The 23691-nt window shown below is 40.5% G+C and overlaps 1 protein-coding gene across 7 annotated transcripts in view; it reads right to left on the bottom strand.

Moving 5' to 3' along the window:
• Positions 1-6150: 6150 nt before the first annotated feature.
• NFIA (nuclear factor I A) overlaps positions 6151-23691 on the bottom strand; it is a 356733-nt gene continuing 339192 nt past the window's right edge. For all 7 annotated transcript variants that reach the window (XM_039887806.1, XM_039887820.1, XM_039887796.1 and 4 more), the window contains one exon: positions 6151-13493. In XM_039887806.1, the coding sequence (XP_039743740.1) occupies positions 13476-13493 (18 nt within the window). In that variant the 3' untranslated portion in view covers positions 6151-13475. The remainder of the gene's footprint in view (positions 13494-23691) is intronic.

The following is a 23691-nucleotide window of genomic DNA, read 5'->3' as shown; positions in this document are numbered from 1 at the left end:
TGACAGCCTGGGCTTGGCCAATTAATATCTTAATAGAAGCGAGCCAGATGTACCGAAGAGCAGAGGGCTCTTTCTTGTGTTTTCTGGATTGAGCAAGCTGGGTCATGAGATGGTAGGAAGACGGAATGAGGATCCTGATCACTTGAGTCAGCGCGACTCTGCTAGGCTGACTTTAGGCGCACTGTCTCTTTCCATTTCTCTTAGCTCTTAAAATCCGATTGTCAACTTTTATATGACCTTCATTTGTTTACTAAGGTCTTTTCTTACCCAGTGAGAACCCCCCATTTTATAAATGAGGAATGCTGGTTAAGAGATGAAATGCTTAAGATGAATCAGCATGTAACAGTCTCAGAGGAGCAACCCTAACCCAGCCTGCTGAGCCAGGTATCAATGCCTTAGTTCTCAGCTCCAAACTGGATCCTATGTCCAGATCCTGTGTATTTTCAATTCTAGGAGACCACGAGGCTCAGGCCACTCAAGGGAACAGTGCCATAGAATGTGAATCTCTGACTTCCTTTGCTACGCCATTGGCAAATACCTGGCTCTCTCTGCCATGCCTGAGAATTTGCCCTGACTTAACTTCTAAAGAACTCTCAACGGATTAAAACTCTGCTTGCCCTGTGTAATGGACATGACTCTGTGTCCTCCGGAATCACCCTTCCCACTCAGCCCACTGCAGACCCCACATACCCTATAAATGTTGCTCAGGGTAACCAACAGTTCTGTCAATGGTTCATGTACTGACCACCCACTCTCAAAGGACACAAATTGTTCAAAGTATTTAGCACAGTCAAGTGGTGCTAGAAATTATTCAGATCTCTCTTTGGCTATTTTGAAAGAAGTTAAGGGTTGTGAGGTAACTACAAATTCCCATTATAAGCACCTCTTGGGTATAACTATCCTACAGTATTAGCTGCTAGCACTGCTCTTTGTCTAAATAGATTTCACTCAGTTTTGGGGGCTCAGAGGTGAACCCTTGTGGTTCATACCTTCTAGCTGGGTAATATTAATTTTTCTGTGTCTTAAAATTTCTTCACTTATTAAATGAGACTAAAAGCATCTACTTTGCTGGGTTACTGGGAGGATTAAATGATTAAATGAGTTGAGCCAATGACATAGCCAAGCGCTTACTCTTGTGTTGACTCTGAGGTTTCGTGGCAGGGCATCTAATTGATGCAGGAATAAGTAGGAGCATATATATGAGTCATTTATGCCTTTGTGAGAATGAGGCAAAGGCCCTGTGTGAATACGTTTACCCATCTAGGAATGAGAACAATCAAAGCACATCAGGTTGGAGAACACTTTAGAAATCTAAGTAAATGGTTTAAAATGTATAACTGCAATTGTTTTTTTTATTTTTCGCATCAGGATTTGGGGGGGAAACTTTTAAAATTCAGTAAAATTTATTTAAAAACAATGGTGTGTGGGCTTGAGGTTTATCAGATCCTAGGTGTATTGCTATACCTGGCTCCTGGCTGGCTCAGTTTAAGTCCAGTGAAAGCCCAGCTGGGTGGACGTTGACGAAGAGAAGCAGCAGAGGTCTGAAGGTGGAGCTGAGGTGGGTCAGGGCTAGGAACTACCAGCCAACCAGCACCCTCCAGAATTCAGAGTCAGGATCACAGGTAAGGAAAAATGGCCAAGTAGATAGGTAAATCAAAGAAGAATTCCCCATGACTTCTGTCCAGAACACAGTCAGCCATTTTTCAGTGGTGGTTTGGGCTCCCTCTTTCCATCCCTCCCCTGACAAACCTTTTAGAATTCATTCTTGAAAAAGTTCATTACAGCATAGGGTTCTCCTAGAACATCCAAGATGACGACCTGAGACTAGCATGGGCAGATTATCTGCTGTCATTTCTTCTGCACTTCAGAGCTAGAGAAGGATAAAGATGATTTAATGCCTATTTTCAAAGAATGAAGGATCTCTCTGTTCAGCTCGTGCCAGGGAGCAGACAAAGGAAACGGACTTCGCCCGAGAAAGGAGTGGTTTGCATTCGACAGGAGGAAGATTTATCAGGCAGAGAGTATAAAGACATTGCAGTGAGTTACGATATCTCCTTACCTGGAGATCTTCAAAGTAAGATATACTTTCTCTTTTGACAAGAGCAGTTGGGGGTGGGGTGGGGTGGGGTTCCTAGCTGGAGGCAGGGAAATGGACTTTAGCAACCTTTGGAAGTTGAGTCCAGCCTTCTGAGTCTAAGATAAAGTAAGATTGAAAGATTTATGGTTTTGACATCCATCATGTGAATAAATCTGAGCCTCTGCTGGAGTTTGAAGAGGAAGTTGGAAGCCCACGCTGCTTGATCACTCTATCAGTCAGGATTCCAGCAGGAGACAGATGGCACATTCAACTCAAGATTACTCAATGTATGGGCAAACTATTACAAAATAAATCACAAGACAGTTGCGAGTATTTGAATAATGATTGGTTATTTGATGATGTTAAGGAACTATTGTTAATATTTTGAGGTATGAAAATAGTATTTTAATATGTTTTATAAAAGCCTTTGTTTTTTAGGAATGTATTCTGAAATATTTATGGATGAAATATATGATACCTGAGATTTGCTTCAAAACAACGTGGGGGTGGCCAAGAAGTGGATAAAATATGGGGAGGTGGTAGTTAATTAAGTGATAGATAGCCAGTTCTATTTTAAATGTACATGGTATTTTTCAATAACTAAAACTTTAAACGTGATAGCAGAAATACCTGTACAGTTTGTTTGTTTTGCCGGGGCTCACTGTAATGAACTTGAAATCGAAACTGAGTGTGTCACATGGGTAGTGAATGTGGAATGGGTGTATGTGTTTCAGAGATGGATAGAAGCTAGTTCATTCCTTATAGGTCAGGGGAAGCCCTGTTTCTCCCTAAAAGCCAATAAGAAGACCACTGCAATTTAGCCGCATCTTTTTAACAAGGAGCCAGATCTTGAAGGGTTAATACGATGATGAGCACTACTTCTCTTGGCCTACTTACCCTGCCTGATGAGAATGGATTTCCCTGGCAGTTAATACTGTTGAGGGAAATAGGAACCAGAGCGAGGAAGGGACCTCTGGCTGGGTTCTATTCTATCTAGTTAGTGCCTGGTGCTTGGAATTGTGCTTGCAGCCCATTCTCATTCATGTTCACCTGGGCCTCTCAACTGAGAGAGGTATAATAACTTGTGTAATATCATACAATGGTACGACACCATGTAGATAATGCATACCTACATGTATTCATTCATTTAGCCCTCTGAATGACCTCACAAAGTAGATATTATCCTCATTTCCATTTTACAGACAGGAAAACTGAGGCCCTTAATGAGGCAGAACTAATAAAATGAGAAACTGAGCTTTAAACCCAAGTGTGTCAGTCCTCAAACCTTCAATTATATTGTTTATGCTACTTCTTCCTACTTAGTTGAGGCAGGTGTTAGATGAAAGTTTTTAGAATTCAATCACAAACAGGCCTAGAAATGACAAGCACACTGAAAGAATTCCTTATCTTTACATGTGGAACCGTTTATTTATTTTTTTAGTCATGGCATTTATATAGCATTTACAATGTGCCAGGCCACTGCTAATAAGTTTACAAATGTTAATTCAGCAAATATTCACAAAAGCCCTGTCAAGTAGTTAGGTGCTGTTATTATTATGCCCATCTTACCAACTGAGAAACTGAGGCACTTGCCAACACCACAGAGCTAAGAAAATACAGAGCCAAGATTCAACCCAGGCAGTCTTGTGCTTTCAATCTCTATATCGGCTTCACCCCCAAGCCCTGTACTTACACACGACCTGTCCTAGAGCATGCCAATGCAGGAGAGATGTTGACTGACTTTAATTCCAATTTCTTAACTCCAAATAATGAAGACAAAAATGCCTTTTCTTGGCCATAGTAGTAACCAAAACGTAGTAACTGATTCTAACTTAAACTCTAAGGCATGGATGTGTGCAATCGTTCTATTCACTTGAGTCATTCATGTGTTTTGAGGACTAACTACACTTTTTTGAAGGCTGTACTAATAAGAGAGAGTGTTACATTTAATGGAATAAATCACCTATAGTACTTGGCACATAAAAGAGCTCAATACACAGTAGCTATTAATGTCCTTATTAATCTCTCTGATTTATCCACGTCTCTTCTACTCTGTCATGGCACCACCGCCCAAGTGCATGTCTTCATGGCTGCAGTAGCATTCTCTCTGGCCTTCTCCACCCAGCCCATCTCCGCACTGCACACCTGTCCCTCCTCTCCTCAGACTCATCTGTAATAACGTTCTCTAGTCTTCCCTGAGGGAGGATTATCCTTCCTGGTCCTGTTGAACCAAGGCATGGCATACTCTGGCCAATGAAATGTGAGTGGAAATGGTGTGTGTCTACTCCAGATGGAATTGTTAAATGCCAGTGCCTACCTTGCCATGCTCCTTTATTCTCCATGCTAACACAGTCAGCATTGGTCCATATGATAACTGCTTCTTACCTTAGGTTCCTAGAATGAGGAGATTCTGTATAAAGGCTCCACGCAACCATTTACAGACATGCAAAATAAGATGTAAACCTTTATTGTTGTAAGCTGCTGAGATTTTGGACTTGTTTCATGGCATAGATCTAGCTTAATCTGACTGATACATATTTTATGATGCTCTCAGCGGATAGGACAGAAGTTCCTAATATGCCTGCAAGGCTGTGCGATATCTTGACCTAAATATCAAGCTTCATCTAGTATCATCTTTGCTCTCCTCTCCTCCTCTTCATCCAAACAGGCTTTTTCCGGTCTTTCGCCAGGTGGCAAATGCATTCTCTTACAGGCTCTTTAAACAGGCCGTTTTCTGTGCCCAGAACATTCTCCTTTCCCCTCTACCTCCCACCTTCCCATTTACCTGGCTAATTTCTCTCAATAAGCTCTCAATGTAAATCCTTTATAGCAGTCATCACAACTCAATGCTTTCCTTTGCTGCTGTGTTTATTTGAATAATGCTATTTTGCCCACAGTCTGTATACTTTACAAGAATAGTTGCCCGGTCTTTATTTACTTACCACACCTCGCCCCTGGAATAGTCTGGCATATAACAGGTACTCAAAATATACTTATTGAATAAATAATTGAGTCAATACATTGTAGTGATTATAGAATGGAATTTAGAGCAGGACTTTTTAGATTAGAATCCTATCATTTTTCATTGCATGACCATGGGTAAATTATTGAATATCTCTCTGCCTCGGTTTCCTCATCTGTACAATGGTGATAAAAGCAGTACTTATCTCATAGGGTTGTTGTGAGGATTAAGTGGATTAAGATATATGTGCCGTTTACTTGCTTATTGCCTCTGGTCTCCAAGCCCACCCCTCTATACCATTCTGTGGGGTTAGCAGTTTTCTCACTGCATTTTGCAGACTCCCTTGCCAGATGGCTACGGTTGGATCTGGCCAATGAGAGACACTGGTAGGAGTTTAGGAGGAGAAGGGAAGGAAGAGAAGAGACTTCTTTCTGGTTTCAGTTCCAGTCCACAATGTGACAGCAGCAGAGGATGGATGCACCAGCAGTCTCCAGCTCCTTCCAACTCTCCCAGCACCCGCCATGCCTTGTCTCTTAAGAAGTACTAATCCTGTTGGCCATGTCCCTCTCCCTGGTCCTAGCGCCAGGCACCCCACATCCCCTCAGAGGTCTGAGTACCAGGCGTATGGTGCCCCCAACCCTCACGGTGACACCTCTCAGTAAAGACTCAAATATTAGCTGTGTGAAGTCCCTCCTTAGAGCTCCTAGGTTCTGATAACCCAAACTTTCCCTTTTGTTTCCCCAGCTCCAGGGCTGTATCCTATAGTTATTCATACCTGGCTACTTTAGAGTCCCCTGTTAAAAAAACCTATTGAACTCTTTTCCTGATTCTTGATTGGGCCTTAACTAATACAATATTTAAGGCACTTAGAACAATATCAGGCACATACTAATAAGCACTATATGAGAGGTGAGTCTTGTAGGTTAAAAACCAATATTGTTGCCCATTAGAACTCTGTGAAGGGCATGATGTGCCTCACATCCATCAAGGATAACAGAAGCTCCGTGGTGTGGGAAGACAGTCTTCTGGGGGAACCTCCAATTCACACTGTAACTGTCACTCAACTACAACCCCCAGGTATGATTTGAAGCAAATGATGACACAGCTTCCATAGCATTAGCAATTTTTTATTTTTCCTTTTTTGTTGCATAGGAAATGCAGTACTTGCTTCCAGTAATTGTATTGTAATGTGAGAAGGTGGTAGCACTAATGGTTGAATACAAGAGTTAAACTAATCCACACCAGCTCAAAAAACCTGTGGAGATTTAGTTGAATAAGAATGGACGCCCACAGTGATTCTCAACCAATTACAAATTTTCACAGAACACAGTAAAACTAAAAGGGTAACTATGAGAGTCAATACAAGTATTCTAGAGGCACAGGGGGCCCGGCTCATAAAAACAAATGTCAAACCAAGTTATTAACACGGGGATGTTTAGTTTCACAATGGATCTCTTATCATTGGAAGTGTTCAATCCTCTCTCCCCACATTTCGAAATGTAAAACCGAGGTATCTTGAGTGGACAGATTTCCAAGGGTGGTGGGAGAAGTCCCCAGTGAACTTTGTTCTGGGTAAGAGGTCTGGGATGTAGGGGAGAAGTATCGTGTATTTGCCTTCGAAAGCCTTCCTTAAGGACCTCCTAGAACCTGATAAAGCTTTGGCTCTAGGTCCCGTTCGTATCTCAATGGTGACACTACCAAATGCCTTCGCAGTGCAAAGAGGCTGGTCTGAGACCAGGGAGAAGAATGGAGCTGGCAGTTCTCTCAAGTTTACATCCCAGAGTAGCCAGTGGCCTCGTGACCGTCAGTTGAGATGTTAAAAAAAAAAGTGCTAATTTATAGACTATTACTAAAAAACCCCCAAAATTAAAAAAATAAAAAATATAATCAAAGGGGAAAAAAAGCTTCTGTCCTTCTGGGAAATTGAGCAGAAAAACAGCAGGAAAAACAGCCCAATTTGTTGGACACGATTTGTCCTTAGAATTACTATCGAAATACAAAAGTTCATACCACATGACCCGGTGCTCTGGTTGGATTAGAGGTGGCACTTCCACCACATATTCTTGTGGGCCAGACACATTTTGGAAGTTATGTTTTTTGAATCAAATAGCATAAGGAGTCCACATGTGAAACCCGTGATGCCTGGCACCCAGGCGACGTCCTGCCCCCCAAACACTGTTGCCTCCCTGTTCTCATGCTCAGCTGCAGGAGGTCACCCTTAGCTCTCTGAGCATTTCTGGTATATGTTCCCCATTTTCCCATTCCCCCTAATCTGGTTATGTAACCCTTTAGGGCATAAAACACAGATGGGTGGTTTAGGGAAAAAAATGAGATGAAACTTATTTAATTTGGGTAATAGTTTCAAATTTAGACAAAAAAGTATATTAAAAAATCCCGTGTTAATAGCAAACTTCTTTTTCTTATGAATCGGGCCCAAAATTTGTACAGAGTTTTATTTTTGAAGAAAATATTGCAACTGTGCATGAAACTAAATAGCCAAGTGATTTCTTAAAGATTTTTTTTTTTTTCTTTTAATATGAGGAAGTCTGGTGTGAAGATGGATCAAGCATGGGTACCTGGCTGAACATTGTCCATTAAGAAACGCTTCAGAATCAACATAACTTCAGTCGAGGGTCAAGGAAAATGTCCCTCACTTGGAAATGTTCTCAGAGTGTCTTTGTTAGCAGAGTTCTTGAAATTGAAATGGTCGTTTATAGACAAAAGTCTTGCCAGGGACTGATTTCTGAAATCAAACACCCATGCTTGTCCCCTAGAAAAAAGAAAACAACAACAAAAAAACAAAAACGAAAACAAAAACACAAGTAATACTGAATTTAAGTAAATGTATACCTCCAAAATACTGAAAACAGCTGAAATTAAGAGAAGACAGAATTCGCGTTCTCAGTGAAATACCTTTAAACCTAGCTGACAAGAACCAAGTCAGAAAAAAAGACTAACATAACTTTGAGTAATATTCATACAGTTCACTAAGCATTATGGAATAGCATGCATTAATATTGTACGGTTATTTTACATCACCTATACCAGAAGGTCCTGACTGACAGACAGCGAAGGCTACCGGTGTAGAAAAATCTTACTTCAGAAGAGCAATATAATACAGATTTCACAGGCACTACATTTTAATATATCAGGTATTATGCTGGTTTTCTTATAATTCTTTCTGTCCTAAAGCTGGCATTATAACAATGACCAAAAAGGCAAGGATTGAAGTAAACGGAAAGTAGATACCAAAGTTGATATAGTTTTTTTTTTCTTCAGATAGATTAGTGCATAGTTCTCATGCAGATAAACACTGCTATGCATTTACACTGTTGGAAAGCAGAGTGAATTGAGCCCAAGTTGTCACATTGGTGTAAATCATTTTGTCAGCCTGTAATAGCACCATGTAATGGATTTGCATTAAACATTAAATTGATTTCAGAATTGGTGACACAGTATTCACTACAGTTAAGTGCTATGGAATAGCTTCAATGTTACCTGCTATATATCAAAGCAATTTTCATCCCACTGCTTTTTTATTGGAAAAAATAAAAAGGAAAACATACACGACACTAATTAGACGAATGCACAGCCTTGGACGTGGAGAAGGCAGAGCGGGTTTACTGTCAAACAGTAAATACATGCATTGACTTCAGGACGAAATTGGGCTTGGAAGCCGATTTGAATGAAAGCTCTGCCGGTGGGCAGTGCAGGTTTCGGAGACTGTCCACTGACAGATCTCGGAGGGTGGGTGGTGAGGTGCCACTGAAGCTCTCCTTACATTACCATGCCAGTTGTGTTTTAAATTTGTTCTATGGAGGCCTGCTACCGGAAAAAAAAAAAAAAAAAGAAGAAGAAGAAGAAGAAGAAGAAGAAGAAGAAAGAAAGAGATAAACCACCACCACCAATACCACCATGGACAAAAAGATATTTCCAGAGACATGATGCAAAAGTACATTAAATGACATTCTTAGAAACCCCTCCCCACCAAAAAAGTCATTAGGAAGAAATGTTTGTTTTTGTTTTTTTTTTAATCCCGATTTCGTCAATACTTTGTGACACTGTTACTAAAAAATTCAAAATATAGGTGGGGATGAGGGTTTGAAAAGTGAGAGACAAACTTTTTGAGACGGGTTTTGCATATTCCTGTGGGCTGACTGAATACCATGACTCTGGAAAGTTTGGGTTCCTTTGCACTTCAACTGTCAGAGTGAAGAATAAAAGTGCCGGGAAGTGTACCTGTCAGCTTGCCTGTAGCTAACACCTGGCTGAGGGGTGGGAGTGGGGAGGAGCTGACACTAAATAACTGTCATGCCAGGGTGTGAAGAAACAGAAAAGTTAGTTCAAACCTCAAAAGAAAGAAAAAGGCTCTGGGATGAATAGAGTGGCATTAGGGAGAGGGCCTCTACCCATAAATGATCAGAAAAGGAGCAATTTGAGTGGCAGGGAGATGGGCCTGAAAAAAAGTATATCGAAAAATGAGAAGATTTAGTGTTTGTGCCTCTGACTTCAGTTCCCAAAGAAAAAACATGGCGAGTGACTTGAGGGACCTATCTTTGCCAATAGATTTAATGCCATTTGACGGAAGAAATGTAAATGTGTCTCAGAATCAAATGCTGATAGCCCTCAGTCTGTCAGTCTACACACCCCAGGTACCAGAGTCTTCCTCAAACTTCTTCGCTTGGCTTTTAATCTAAAAAGGTAAACACTCGGATTATTGGTGTTTCTTTTTTCCTGCTTGATCGCAACCGAACTACAGTTTCCTGCTGCTTTCTGGACAATGAAACATGAACAAAAATGTAACTTAGTGTATTTAATACTTAACCCCTGTTCATTATCACCCTAGACTGCCTCCCTAATGTTTTAAAGCCTTTAAAACATTTTTTTCCTGCAAATCTGTTCAGAGTTCCCTAATTTTAGCTTCATCAAACTTAATACAACAAAATACCTTCAAAAATACAGCATACCTGTAACGTCCATTTACAATGGTTTTTCAGTAGACCTATACTTCTCAAGCATAGGAATATGCTATACCATTGAGAGAGAAAAAAATAACTGTATTTAAATACTTACAAAAAAAAAGGAAACAGGAAAGTTTTAAACTTAAATCCAGTTCCCAAAGGGGGGAGGGAAAGAAAGAAAAGCAATTCTATGAACGCTGCCTTTATAATGAACAATTGGAAGTTTCACTAGGCTAATTTGACAGAAATTTTTCCTCATTTAAACAACATTACAAAAGTCCTGCATTATAAAATAGGGTAGAATAAATCAGTGTAATCAATAAAACTATACAACAATACAAATTACATATCTTCTGAGTGGGCAGTTTATTCTCTCTCTTTGCAGTCATGACTACAACATGCTCACTAAAAACAACTAAAACTGCCCAAACTATTGCTTAGTTTGTTTTGTTTTAAAAAAAGGGTACAATTTTATTGTATATACAACCAATTTACTGGTAATACCTTGGCTTATCGCAAGGTTCTGACAAAATGTTTGTCTAGGCTTTTTTCCCTTCACTGTGAAGCACTGAAAGCTGCTATTTTTTTCTTTTTTTTCCTTTTATCTTTTTTTTAGTGCACATATGTCATAATAAAGTAATGCCCAGCTAAGTGCTATAGGGGAAGGCAAAGTATGCTGGCTGGCTATAGGAAGTGACACCATATACTGACAATCACACCATACAACAGCGCCAAACGACTATTCAACCACTTATCAGACACATATGAAAATCCAAAATGTTTTATTTTATTTTTTTTTCCTTAAATAGAGATAACCAGTAAACAATTTTCAGAACTTGGAAGTTTAAAAACGTGCATATAAAAATGGGCATTATATACTTTTTATTGAATGTGGATTGACTGCAGTCTGCTAAGAAAAATGGGGTGTGGGAGCTGAAGAAAAAGGAAGTTGTCTTTTTTTTTTTTTTTTTTAAGGCTTGCTTGTGAAAGGAACAGTTGTAAAAACAAAATTGCTTGAAGCAGGGTCAGCTTAGTGCTTCACAGTTTGACTGCTTCTCTAAGAGGAGCCCTTCCTGCGCACGTGCATTCAAAAATCACAAAAAAAGGACGAAGACAAACACCTAAAACACACTGCGTCAAATGCAGCACCGACTTTGGTCAAATAAAAAAAATAAAAGAAAAATTAATGATCGCTAAGCTTTCCTACACGATATAAGCAGGTATTGCATATTTTCATATATCTGGGGAGGGGGGGATAAAGGAAGACTCCAAATAAATTGTAAAATGCAGCAACATCCAAAATACTGATATTCTAAGCATCTACAGATCTCAGAATAGCACTGCCACTGACCACAGAGGACAATAAAGACTACTCCTATCTGCGGAACAACTAACTTTCTATTTAGTTCTAGATGTTGAAACTGACAATAGCTGACATAAAAGTCACATTTACAAAAAGTGTCTCCAAATGCTTGACTAGGGAAAAACCCCTTTCAATAGAGGAGCATGTGCAACAATTCCACAAATAATCGCTATCCAGGGCAAGGCACATTGATATGGAATTTTTGTTTTCGTGCAAATTAAGGAAAAAAAACAAAACAAAACAACATTGTTTCGGGGGGGAAAGATGAGGAGCAAAGTGTCTTCCCAAGAATTTCAGTTACTTGATTGTATAGGACAGTAGTAGAACCCTTCTGAAGGGCTGAAAAACATAGTTTAAAGGCAAGTGCCTAGAGTAGGGATTACAATATTGTGTCTTAATGCACTCTACTTTATCCTACGTTAACTATATAAAAATTAGTTACTAACACTAGAACATGCAGAGACTTTCTCTGATCAGCAGGGCTTGCCAACCAGAACGTATATATATGTATAGTATAGGAAACCTTCTTGAAGTTGCATGGGAAGCAAAGGGGTGCTTCGCTGTCTGGTAGAAAAATCACTTGCACTTTTTTTGTTATTTTTTGTCGTTTTTTGTGGTTTTTTTTGTTTGTTTGTTTTTTTTTTACATAAGATACAGGACATTTGGGGGTGCAAACTTTTTTTTCCCTAACAAGTACCCTTGATCTGAATGGGCACCAGCATTTGTGTCAGTATTGGTTTCATTATTATTATTATTATTATTATTATTATTATTATTATTTTCCCATAGCCCAGGTTCAGGGGCGCAAAGGTCTTTAAAATTTCTGGACAATCTCTGGTACAATGAAGTGTCTGATAACTGATAAATCCTATGTTGCCGGATACATGTAAAAATTTTCAGAATTGGCATAATCCTTTATAGTGACTTCTAGCTTATAAAATTAACAGATACCATGACTTCATTTTAGTTATGTGCTTTGATAACAGAAAATAATTAATTAGCATTTAATGTAGTTAACATATTGTGGTAAAAGCACCATTAGATTTGTTTTTTTGTTTTTTTTTTTTAAATTTTCCTTCAGTTTTTAAAGGGATACAAGTTTAACAATAAAAAACATAAAAAGCAAAAATAGCTCCCCTTTTTCTTGCAAGGCTGTTTTTTACCCCAATAATTTAGAGTCCTGGGGCGGAAGGACTTGAAAAACAAAAATAGAATTTTCAACAATCTCTATCTTACAAAGATATTTAGCTATCCAATGAAATTGCACTTTACTCAATTCAAAATTCGATTGTTTTGATTGATTCCTGTCAGTTTCTGTCAAAACAGACCATCTTCCCCATTTACATGTGAATTTGTGTGTCATTGTTGAAATTGTTGAAAAAATGTTTTTTTTTCTAAATGTAAGTGCAGCATTTCAAAACTTTTAAAAAACTGAATAGTAGTAGTAGTAGTAGTTTGCCATTTTCAGAATTGTTCTGCAATGTGAGTGGATTCACTGTCCTTGCGGGCCATGTTATATATTTAACTGCTGACTGCTGAACCAAACCAAACTAAAAGAAAAAATAAAAAAGGAACATAACTGCATTTTCTTTTTCCAATATGTTACAGAAAAACATTGCCCTTTGACTGTCCCGTAAGTTATATATTGCAGATCTCAGCTACTACAAAAGATTTAGTTCTCCATGTGCCTCCCGATTGCTCGAGGAGGCTCACACCTGTGTGGGTAAATTCATGAAATACTGTGAAACAGCCAGGCTCCGTAAGGAAAGTGTGTTACAACGGAAGTCAGTGAGCAAGGGTAGACTTCCTCTAGCCGCATCACCTAATGCTCACGCTACCACGAAAACACTTCAAATGTTACAAAGCCCAACCATTTCCAGCACCATATGAGAAAATTACAACAGTCCCTAAAGTAGTTAAAAAAAAATCCCAAAAGGTTATGGCCTTTGCTGTTTGACCATAATGCTTGCTGTTTCCATGTACAAGTTGATGTGATTCTCCCCTTCCACTGACAGTGAAGTTGCAACCGCGCTGGGTTGAGGATGCGTCCATGTTACAGAGTTGAGAAGGGGTCAGGTGGTCTGTCTGGTGGATGGTGGGACACTGAGACTTTTATCCCAGGTACCAGGACTGGAAGACAAAAGGAAAAGCGCAATTAGAGGTACAATTTAGAAAATAACATATTTAGAAGATGTCCTTCCAACTGTGAAGTCAGGATCTTTGTTAGAGACAAAGGGGTGGGGACTCACTGGGAAAAGTAAAAGATGACAAACAGTAGTAAATCCTGAGACAATGACACTGAGCTTACTCCTCTAAAATGGAAATTCAATGTCTTCGTCTGAGTTTGCTAACGTTGTGAGAATGTCTTACAAAATCAAGTATTTATGTCCACTTGAAATACATATACAGGTTTTGTAGTCTGGTGGGGACAGCTATAGGAGTACAGAGAACTTGATCATCTTGCTTTTCATTGAATTTTCAATGCCTAGCACAGTGCCTGGGATAGAAGGTTTTCAACAAAAGAGAGTTGAGTGAATGGAGAATGGGTTAGGGGAGAAGTTTCATATGGTGGTGAATGTGAATCTGATGATTTTCACAACTCCTTTTCAATGAGATGTAGGCACTGACGATATTATTGCGAATTCTCTTAACAGGCCCAGATAATCAACAGTGATACAAGAATGAAGGCAGGTAAAGTAGAAACAGTGCTGTCCCAAGACTACTGGGTGATCCTGGATAAGTCACAGCATCTCTCTCACACACAGTGTCCTTGTGTGTGCATGAGGTATATTTTATGATGCTAAATACACCTTTCAGCTCAATCTTTCTAAAACAATATTTTAAAAAGTGACATATAATAATCAAATGGTATCAAGATTTCACCTTATTAGCTACCACGATGTCCCAAGGGGAAAAAAATGAGGCTGTTTCATAACCCTCATTCATGTTTCTGTTCATTTAACATTTATTTAGAGCCTCCCACATGCCTGCTGGGCTCAGTTACCAGTTACCTTTTCCTTTCATAAATCTTAGGTGATTAGTTTTGGGCAATAGTCTGGTTATATATCACTTTATATGCTGGCATTTCTTTTCTGTTAGCTAAACAAAGTGACTACTTATGGTCTAATATCAGAGTCAGTTTCTCAAGTGAAATGAAAAAGTATATGGCTTTTGCCAACTTTTCTCTAGAGATACCCTGTCAAATTCACCACATTTATCATTAGTCACACACACACACACACACACACACACACACACACACACAAAATCAACTTCTAGCAAAAGAGAATAAAATCTCTAAAATCTCTGAGTTAACAGTATCAGAAAGGGTTACATTTGGGTTGTTGACTCAGGAAGATGAAGGCTCATTCGTATCCAATAGATTCAGTTAGGTAAAGTAAGGACTCATTTGATCCCAGGGATAAATGGCGAAATGATAGCTACATGGCGGTTGGTATAAGATTTCCTGGTCGCACAGCTATCTTTGATTTCCAGAAGACTTGAAAAAACCTCAACCTAAACTAAAAAACTACTCATCCTGTACACTTTTAGATGTTATTCTCTGACCACATGCTTTGAAGAACACAATAAAGCCTCTTGTGTCCTGAAAGGAAATCATCCTGGCAAATATACACGGCCTAAATCTAACTGGACAAAAGAAAGAAGACGGGGAAAGAAAGGAAAAGGGAGGCAAACTCCGAAGTGTATTTTTAGTAGGCTCTCCTAAGAGCTGACTCGGATCCACATTGGAGCTGAGTTCTCACTTTAACAAAACAGTCTCAAACTTTGGGGGCAGCGAATAATGCTTACAATTTCTGTTCTCACACATTCTAAGTCAGTTGTGAAATTCCAGACTTCTTAAATCTGACACGGTGTAAGTAGTTCTTGAAGCAAAACGCCGGGGACCCAGCGAGTCAGCAGGGGGAGCAGTTTTCCATACCACAGTTTCTGGACACAACCTGAGCGCACTACAAAAATCTGCAGTGCCTCTGCACTTCTCTTAAAAAGCAAAGCAAAAAAAAAAAAGTTTCTTCACACATCTTACTATTCAGTGTGTGCCTTGCCGACAAGGTTACCCCAGAGCAGCTCTGTAATCCTTCACTGAAATAGGCTTTATTGATTGCTCTGGTCTATTGTTCTCTTTTCAAGTCCCCCAAGTTCAAGTTCATCCTGGTGTTACATCATGTCTGGTTGCTAAGAGCAACCAGACAGACCCAGACGTGACTATCATTAGCAAGAAACCCTCTGCTCTCCTCCCACCAACCTTCCAGTGGCTCTGACGTAGCAGGCCCACTGCAAACACATTGAAGTATTTATTCTGCCTAATTTATGACCTACACAGCAAGCAAGACCCCCACTCCAAAAACCAACACTGTTGTATATTTAATTAATCTGTCTTTCTCTGGCACTTGGGAAAGTTAGACAAAGGACTAATTATTGTGTTTCACTCTCCACACTTTTCTTTTGGGGGATGAATATTTGCATGGGAAAGAAAACTACAAGGCCCAGCATCGGCCCCCCTCCCCTTTTTCTTTTTGCCCTATTGACATTTCATGAAATACTTTAGCTGCTTAAGGGAATTAGAAAAAAAAATGCGATGTGAATGTTACTCCTTCTGAGTTGGTATTCAGTAACACAAATCAACTCATGACATGTTTAAATTTAAATGCTAACCACACACTCTCAGAGTTACTTTAAAGGTTAGTTTTTAATCAATAGAAGTTGCTGACTCTGGGTTTTTGAGCTGCGCACTGCAGCTCTTGGGCTTTTGTCTAACGTTAAAGCTTTCAAACTCTTTTTTTTTTTTCCTTGAGATGATTTTAGCAATGATTTGCAGACACAGAAGGCTATTGTGCTCTGACCAGCAACATGTCAATAGAGGAGCGAGTTGCCCTGTGGCGGGGTGTCAATATGACTCCTGAAGGCTTGGGTTGGGGGTCTTTAATAACCCATGAAAAAAACTTAATTAACCCTTTCAGGCCCCAACCAAAACCTATTCTTAAACTTTTTCACTCCTGTAATTTGACCATTAGTACTTATTTCAACATCACACTAATCTTCATGACAATTAACCCAGCTACTTGACCAAGGCTTTCCAGAATGGGAAGTCAGTTGGTTAGGGGAAGCACACAGGGAATTTTTTTTTTTTTTTGAATGAAGCCTCTGATTAAATCATTCATTTGCAGAGATGGCAGATAAAAAGTTATAATAATAATAATAAAAATTCATCCACTTCACTGAATTTTCTCATGATCAGTTTGTAGCTGAAGATGCTCCTGATTTTGTCATGATGAGTGTGATAATTGCACATTTACAAGCCACTCAATTTCTATAAACTGCCATGAACTACTAATAACATCAAATGGACAAGATAATGTTTGAAAAAGCCCATTTTTCTCTTGTGATATTTTCTTATAAAATCCATTATGCAAGCAGTACAAGTTTCAAAACATTACTTGAAGAACAATTCTGAACATTTTCCTCTTGGGTCATATAAGAAAAATACAAAAGAAATCTGAGATTGTTAAATTGTTTGGGTTGAGTAGACAATCCCTGGGAAAATGTTGCCACTTTAAACCAAATTCATTTATGGAGAGTCAAAAAATTGTCTTCAGCCATTTACTGACATAAGCTTACATTTCATATGGTTTCTGCCTTCATCCTTTTATAGCCCCTTAATCTAACCTCCTGTATCCAGATGGACTACAAAGGAATCTCTGTCCCTTATCTGCAGTGAGTTCCAATATTACAATACAATATAGGACGATGTTATCTTGATACATTTACATTAAGGAAGTAAACACAGAGCTTTGATCTATTTTTTTCCTCAGGAACATTCAGCTCTAGCTGTTTTGGAGGTCCATAAATCTATACTCCCACAAAAGCTTTAGTTAAGTAAAATTACTCTGTTATAGTCACAATTTCTACAGTTTGGGATGTGTTGGGAGGGGGTGGAGGAGTGGGGGTAATTGTCCTCTCTCAGTGTTCAAGGTGAAACATCAAAAGAAATCTGCAGCCCAGGACCAGAGCTCAGCTTTCCTTTTCTCCAGTCAAATGAAGAAGTAATCTCATCAGGTTGGAAAGTGCTGACTAAGGATTTAATAAAGTGCCTGCAGATGTGGCATCTCTAAGGTATTCAACTCATGTAATGCAAAACAGCTCCACACTGAATGTGCTTATAAAATTTCATTTAACCATTGCCGTGCGACTTTTTTTTTTTTTTTTTGCACTGTTCTCTAAGGAGTTTTATCACACTTCTCGTCCCTTAATTTACAGCTCCATGAAAGTTCGAATCCCGTTCTGTCAGGATTCTGGAATACTCACAGTAGTTAGGTTTTATCAACCATGTACAGTATCTATCCCGCTGCAACCGAAACAAGAAGCTTGAAATGGCAGTAGGTACCTTCGACAGTGACAGTCACTTTTCTTTCTTATGCTGCATGGAGAGCAATTAGGAAACTGAGGCTATTTTCCAAATTTTGGTCATGAGGTTGTCGAAGATATGGTTGACAAAGACCGAACTCCTTAGTAACAACAAACATTCTAATGTGAATAACAACTTCTTAAAAGGCCTTTTATAAACTCTTTTCACTAAGAGGGCCGGATGTATATTTTACCAACGAAAGGAAATACAAGTCTGTTTGAGATAGCTATATTTTACTTTAACCAAAAAAAATGAGAGGGTGGTGGGGTGGGGTGGGGATGGGGAGGATGGAACAGACTGTGACACAGCAGAATCTGTTTTTCAAATTAAAAAGTTAAACAAAAGACCTCAAGGGCAAAGTTGAAAACTGCGGAAGGAGGTTGTTAATGTGGAATCCAGAACTGGGTGTGACACTTAACTTTCTTCTCCAGGCAAGGTGGGTTATTTAAGGACATTCACACACACAAAACAGGAACATGCAAACACAGAGAGGCTTCTGCCCCTACTTTCCCAGCAGGAATGATTCTCCATCAGCCCCAAAAGAGGATGCTGCCAACCAATACTACATGAGTCGCAGTCACCATTTTGACTTCTCTCTTGAGGTTGATGGTATCTCCGCTGGGTCACACTAATCCAGTTAGTCATTTTTGGCTTCCTGCTCTTGTTTGGATGAGGTGAAGTCCACTGTGTAGCCCAAATGAGTTGTCCTTGGCAAATCAGCCAAAAGCCTGGTAGCCTCCTCTGCCCCCTGCCAATACTGTGGAAATGCACAGGGCCTCCCAGCACACTTCCAGTTTCTCACATTAGTACACATCATTTTGGAGTTGTTTTTTCACTCCGCCCCCATTCAACAAGTACTAGGGGCCGACCATGTATGCTAGGTTCTGGGGATATAATAAGTACAATAAATATGGTACTGCTCTTAAGGAGTTTTTGTGTGGAAAGAAAGTGCTAGATTTTAGACTTCTATGCCTTACAGGATACCAAGTACCCTGCTTTTCTCACAGTAGGGTCTCATAAACTGATGTGGACTGATGAGGCCGAGGACCCAATGTGCCAGGGACCCTCATCGAGTCCCACTTTTCCCATGGATTAGTGTTGTGTCCTCAGGCCCCAGAGGACTGCCATGAGGGCCATCCTGCATTACAGGAGAGGAAAGCAGTTTTTTATGCTGGTTTCTTCTGAAAAAGGTGACATGCTGTACACAGGTGTCAGTTATTGGTATTACCAACTATAGGCTTTGATCTCTGCCGTCATTTTTCTTGTCTGATTTTGTTAATTAAAAAAAGCCTGTTTTCAATAACGCTAAACCAAGACTTGTTTATTGTACAGGAAACTATTAAAACGTTAATGGGCTGTGATTGGCCCAGCTTACCTTTGTGGCCTTATTTTTTCACTGCTTGTACTCAACCCTTGCACTGTGTTAAACTTCTTCCAGATTCCCCAAAGCCAAATGCCTTCTCCCTGCTGGGCCTCGGCACAGGCTGCACCCCTCTCCTGGGCTTTGCTAACACTCGCTAGTCCTCGCATTCTCAGATTAGCTGCCCCTTCTTCCAAGGGGTCTTTCTCCAGGCCTTCAGTACCACGGTTTACCTCTGTCACAGTCACTGAACTGTAATCACCTGCTTTTCTTCCCAAGAAAACCAACTTCTTACATGTAGCATCCCCAGTGTCTTGCCCAGTGGCTGGCACATAGTAGGCACTTAATAAATATTGTTGAATAAAAAAAAGGAAGGAAGGAAGAAACAAGCGGTCTCCAGGGTTCTCAAAGCCTGGTGACAAAGTTATCCCAATGTGGCCTTTAGAAGGATGATTTATAGCATGGCTGTGCCACACCCATGCTCATGCCACACGTTCATATCTCCCCAAATGACAGGCGATCTCCCAAGAGAGACACAGGTCTCCACAAGCTGTCCCAGGCAGTTCTGACTGAGGAGCTGTTGCAACGAGGCCAAGTGTGGCCAACTGCGTCAGTAGCATGTGCAATAGTTTTGTAACATGGCCTGCTGCCTACTTACTACAAGCACACAGGAGTTGTCCAAACCACCGCTCCCTGGAGAGTGACCGTGCTGCTCCCGGCCAAGACCTCCATTTGGTTTAAACCTCAAGATGGGAAAACACTAATCTTTTTACCCAATAAGCCACCCAGCACCTCCAAACCTTGAGAGTACATACGCAATCCAATTATTCCGATTGTTGTTCCAAAGTCTGACTCCTTCACCGTATTCCAACTTGCTTTAGTGTCTGCCTCACCATTAAGCACATATTTTTTGGTCTCTCTTTATATGTTTATCAAATGTAAACCAAAGACTTAGGAATTAAAAATCGTTCTCTGGCCTACTCACACCTGCTCTGCAGACTTTCCGAAGGGCTGTATGCATAGTGGTAAGAGCTAGGGATCCGGAGTTGGGGTTAACAGAATCCTATCATTTAACCAGTGCACCATATGTACTAGTTAAATGATCTCAGGCAAGTTAGTTAGCACTCCTGAATCTCAGTTTTAGACTCCATGAAATGGAGATAATGGCTTTATCCGTTTTGGGGGGATTAAATGAGCCAATGCCTGGATAGAGGCAAATACAGAAAACCAGAAAGCCAGGGTAGATGGGTTCTCCATCTCCAAATGTGCATGGGGCCTTAAGGTCCACGTGAGACCAAAGAAGGGCCAGTTCCCTTGGAAAGTAATCACTCAATAAGGCTGCCTGCGCTTATTTAATGATATAATTTCTTAGTTAAAAGTAGCAGCTGCATCAGTTCCATTTCCCCAGTTGCGAGAGAAAGTTCTTGAGAAAATAAAAATCTGTCTTTAATTGCGGTATTAAAATCAGAGCGGCGAAACCAACCACACAAAAGGAATTGGCTCAAGTTTATGAAAGGCATTTGAGCCCTTGCCTTGCAAGGCTAAACTGCATGCCTTGGAAGTGGGGGTGAGGGGGAGAGGGGAGGAGAGGAGGGAGGGAGTAGTCAGGCAACCAAGTGGGACAGAAACAATCCTATTTTGGTTTTTGTTAGCGAATGGCATACTACATAGATCAGAGACTTCTTATAAAATACAAACCCCCACTGTACACAAAGCACAGGAAAATGTGAGGAAAAAAGGGAAAAACTAAAAGCAGCTTAGGGTGTGTTAACGCTGCTATTCTGTCAGCTTAAAGAGTATTTTATGCTTGATCAACAGCTCTTTTTTATTGTGCTTTTCTTTCATTCATTCAAGACATCAAAGCGGGCACCACCAGTGTACCTGCCCTTCTGGAGCCGCTTGTGAGGGGGTTCTAATGAAGCACGACTCTGGGAGCCGAAGACCCCCGTGGACACGGCAGTTCAAAGGGAATATTTCAACAATGATTACATTTTGTAAATCTTTTTATGAAAGAGACAGCTTATTTCCTGCTTTTTCATGAAAAATAGATTCTATCCATTAAAGTGAGCCCGCGCCACGGAAGCTGCCTGAGATCTGAGGTGCAGCGTGGAGATTAAGGGGACCACGACGACCCGATGAAATCGTCTCTGAGTTCCTATCTGTTTGGCCGCGTTGGCACTACCAGATTTTCTGGGTGGAGCCCAACCAGAGCGCTGGATCGCTCCGCAGCAGAAAACGCAGTGATGATGTGGTTTCGCGGCTGGTTTTTCAGCTAAGGCCTCGTGTTTATTATTTGTTGTTTTTTATTTTTTGATTCCTCGAAGTCCAACCAAGGATCACGAGGTATCAGGTAACCCCTTTCATCACACAAAAGATGAAAGATGTTAGTTACAGATTCATTAAATGCTGTATTTTAATGCCCTGAAAGGAGACAAACCCTTTTCCATATGGGAAGTTAGCCATAAAAAAGCTGGCTCTGGTCTGAAGACACAATATAGGCTTTATTATTGGTTGATGTCTGCCCCTAAGGCAAAAATAAAGAAGGCAGCCTAGCCCTTTGTAATTTTTGACTTTCAACATTAAAATAATCTTTCCCCTAGTCTTTCTTTCTTTCTTTTTTTTTTTCTTTTTTGGCAGCAGGGAGAGTTGAGGGGAGCAGGAAAGGAAAAGAACATGATTTCCTGGGGAGCTATGAAATGAAAAAAATATATGTTTTCTACACATCAGATTCCAATTTTAATTAAATGCCTGTTGTCTAACAAGTGCAGACAGTCACACTTGGGGCTGGCCCAATGGTGGCCCAGGGAGCTAACCTTTCTTGTTTAAAAACAGAGGCGTGGGAGTGGAGGCTGGAGCTCAGCAAAGCGTGGTCACATTATAATAATCATCCCACAGACTGCTTCTCGACTCCTGTTCCCCCAAAGCTGAAAAACTCTCCCCAAACATGACTCGGGTTCAAAGCAAGTCTGCCATGTAGATTTAATGTTCAGATTGTGCAGGTAGAGAAAGTTGAGTAAGGGGGGAAAAAATTAAAGTGAAAAGTCCAGTTATTTCAAAAATTCTCCCAGAGACATCCTGCAACAAAATGACAGAAGATCTGATACTTTCTCAAAAATAAATTCCCAAACTAACCTTTCAGCCAAGGCACCCTTCAGGTACTGGATGGGATCTGCCACCTTTGGATATTTCTACCCCAGCTGGCATCTCTTTCCATGGCCCTGAGCGCAGGTCTCTCGTTCCTTACCCTTTTAATCTTCCTCTGTTTGCCGTCCGGGGTCCTTCCTTCTGTTCTTTCCAGTCCCATTTCCTGCCTCCTTCCACCCTTCAAGCCAGTCTCCCTCTCCATCAGTATTTGGGCCCTCTGCAGGAATTAGGGCAGACCTCTGCTCTCTCAAAGGCCACACAAACCAACAGTCTTTCCTCTTCCATTCACTGGATTAAGAAAAGAAGGGAAGAACGCATTCAACTACCACCAGGACCAGCCGGCTTAGCAGCTGGGATTGAAGGCTTCCGTAGTGAGCCAAAGAAACGAGGCACAGAGGTAGAATGTGGAGGAAGTTATAGCATTTTAGTTTTCAGATTCACGAGAAAAGAGAGGGAGAGTACAGTGAGATGCAACTCGGCACTGGACTGTGAGTCGGGGCCCTGGTTCAAGTCCCAACTTAGTCCCTGGCTGCCCTGGGGACTTAGGTACCCCGCGAGGCTGCTCTGGTCTGTACTACAAGTAAAGACCACATTCTTATACTTTCTTTACCTTCGGGGAACACCTGCTTTTCGTTTTTACTGGTTCCAGGGGTCATCTTTTCTTCCTTCACAGTGCAGATGTGATATTGGCAGAAGTAAAACTGTTCCTATCCCTCACTGAGGTTAGAGTGAGTTTGGCCAGGAACAAGTTAGAGACGTAAATTCTACTCTGTGTGACTTCAGGGGTCCAACTTATCTTCAAAACAGGCTTCAATATATCAGTTATGACAGCATTTGGGGGAAAATAAATATAAAAAGACAAAACTTTGAAATACGGGCATAAAGTAGGCAGCACTGTATGGCAGCCTTGAAGTGATCTAGATGGCTTGGCTTGGGATGGGATCAGGGTTGTTTCATCTGAGCCAACTACCCTGGATAAAAATGGAATGTTTTCCCTGTGATTTTCCCCAAAGCGCAACCAGGTATCAGTGAACAGTGCTTTCCTCCTCCTTCTGAAAATGTGGTAGGATTTAGGGTTTTACGGCAACAAAACTTGTCTTTGTTTAAGACGTAACTTGCAAAATAAACCCACATGGGGGAGTTGGCAGTTTCAAATGACAGACTTTTTTTTTTTTTAATGCTGAAATAGCAAAAGCTTTTTACGTTCAGGTTTATTTCCTTCTAAATTTGTGGATTAAATTTACAACTAGGTAATGTTCATTACTACAAACAATTAGATTCTTCCTGTGTATTTCTAGAGGAGGTGAGTGGGAAGCTTCTTGGTGGGGTTGGGGCGGGGATTGTACAAAGGTGAGGATGCAGGAGCGCTGACAGGCTATGGGAAGGGTCGGATCAATGAT

This window comes from Pteropus medius, unplaced genomic scaffold (assembly GCF_902729225.1).
Source record: "Pteropus medius unplaced genomic scaffold, Ma_sr-lr_union100, whole genome shotgun sequence".
NCBI classification, from domain to species: domain Eukaryota; kingdom Metazoa; phylum Chordata; class Mammalia; order Chiroptera; family Pteropodidae; genus Pteropus; species Pteropus medius.
Note: the sequence above shows the minus strand (reverse complement) of the source record. Positions and strands in the feature narration are given on the sequence as shown.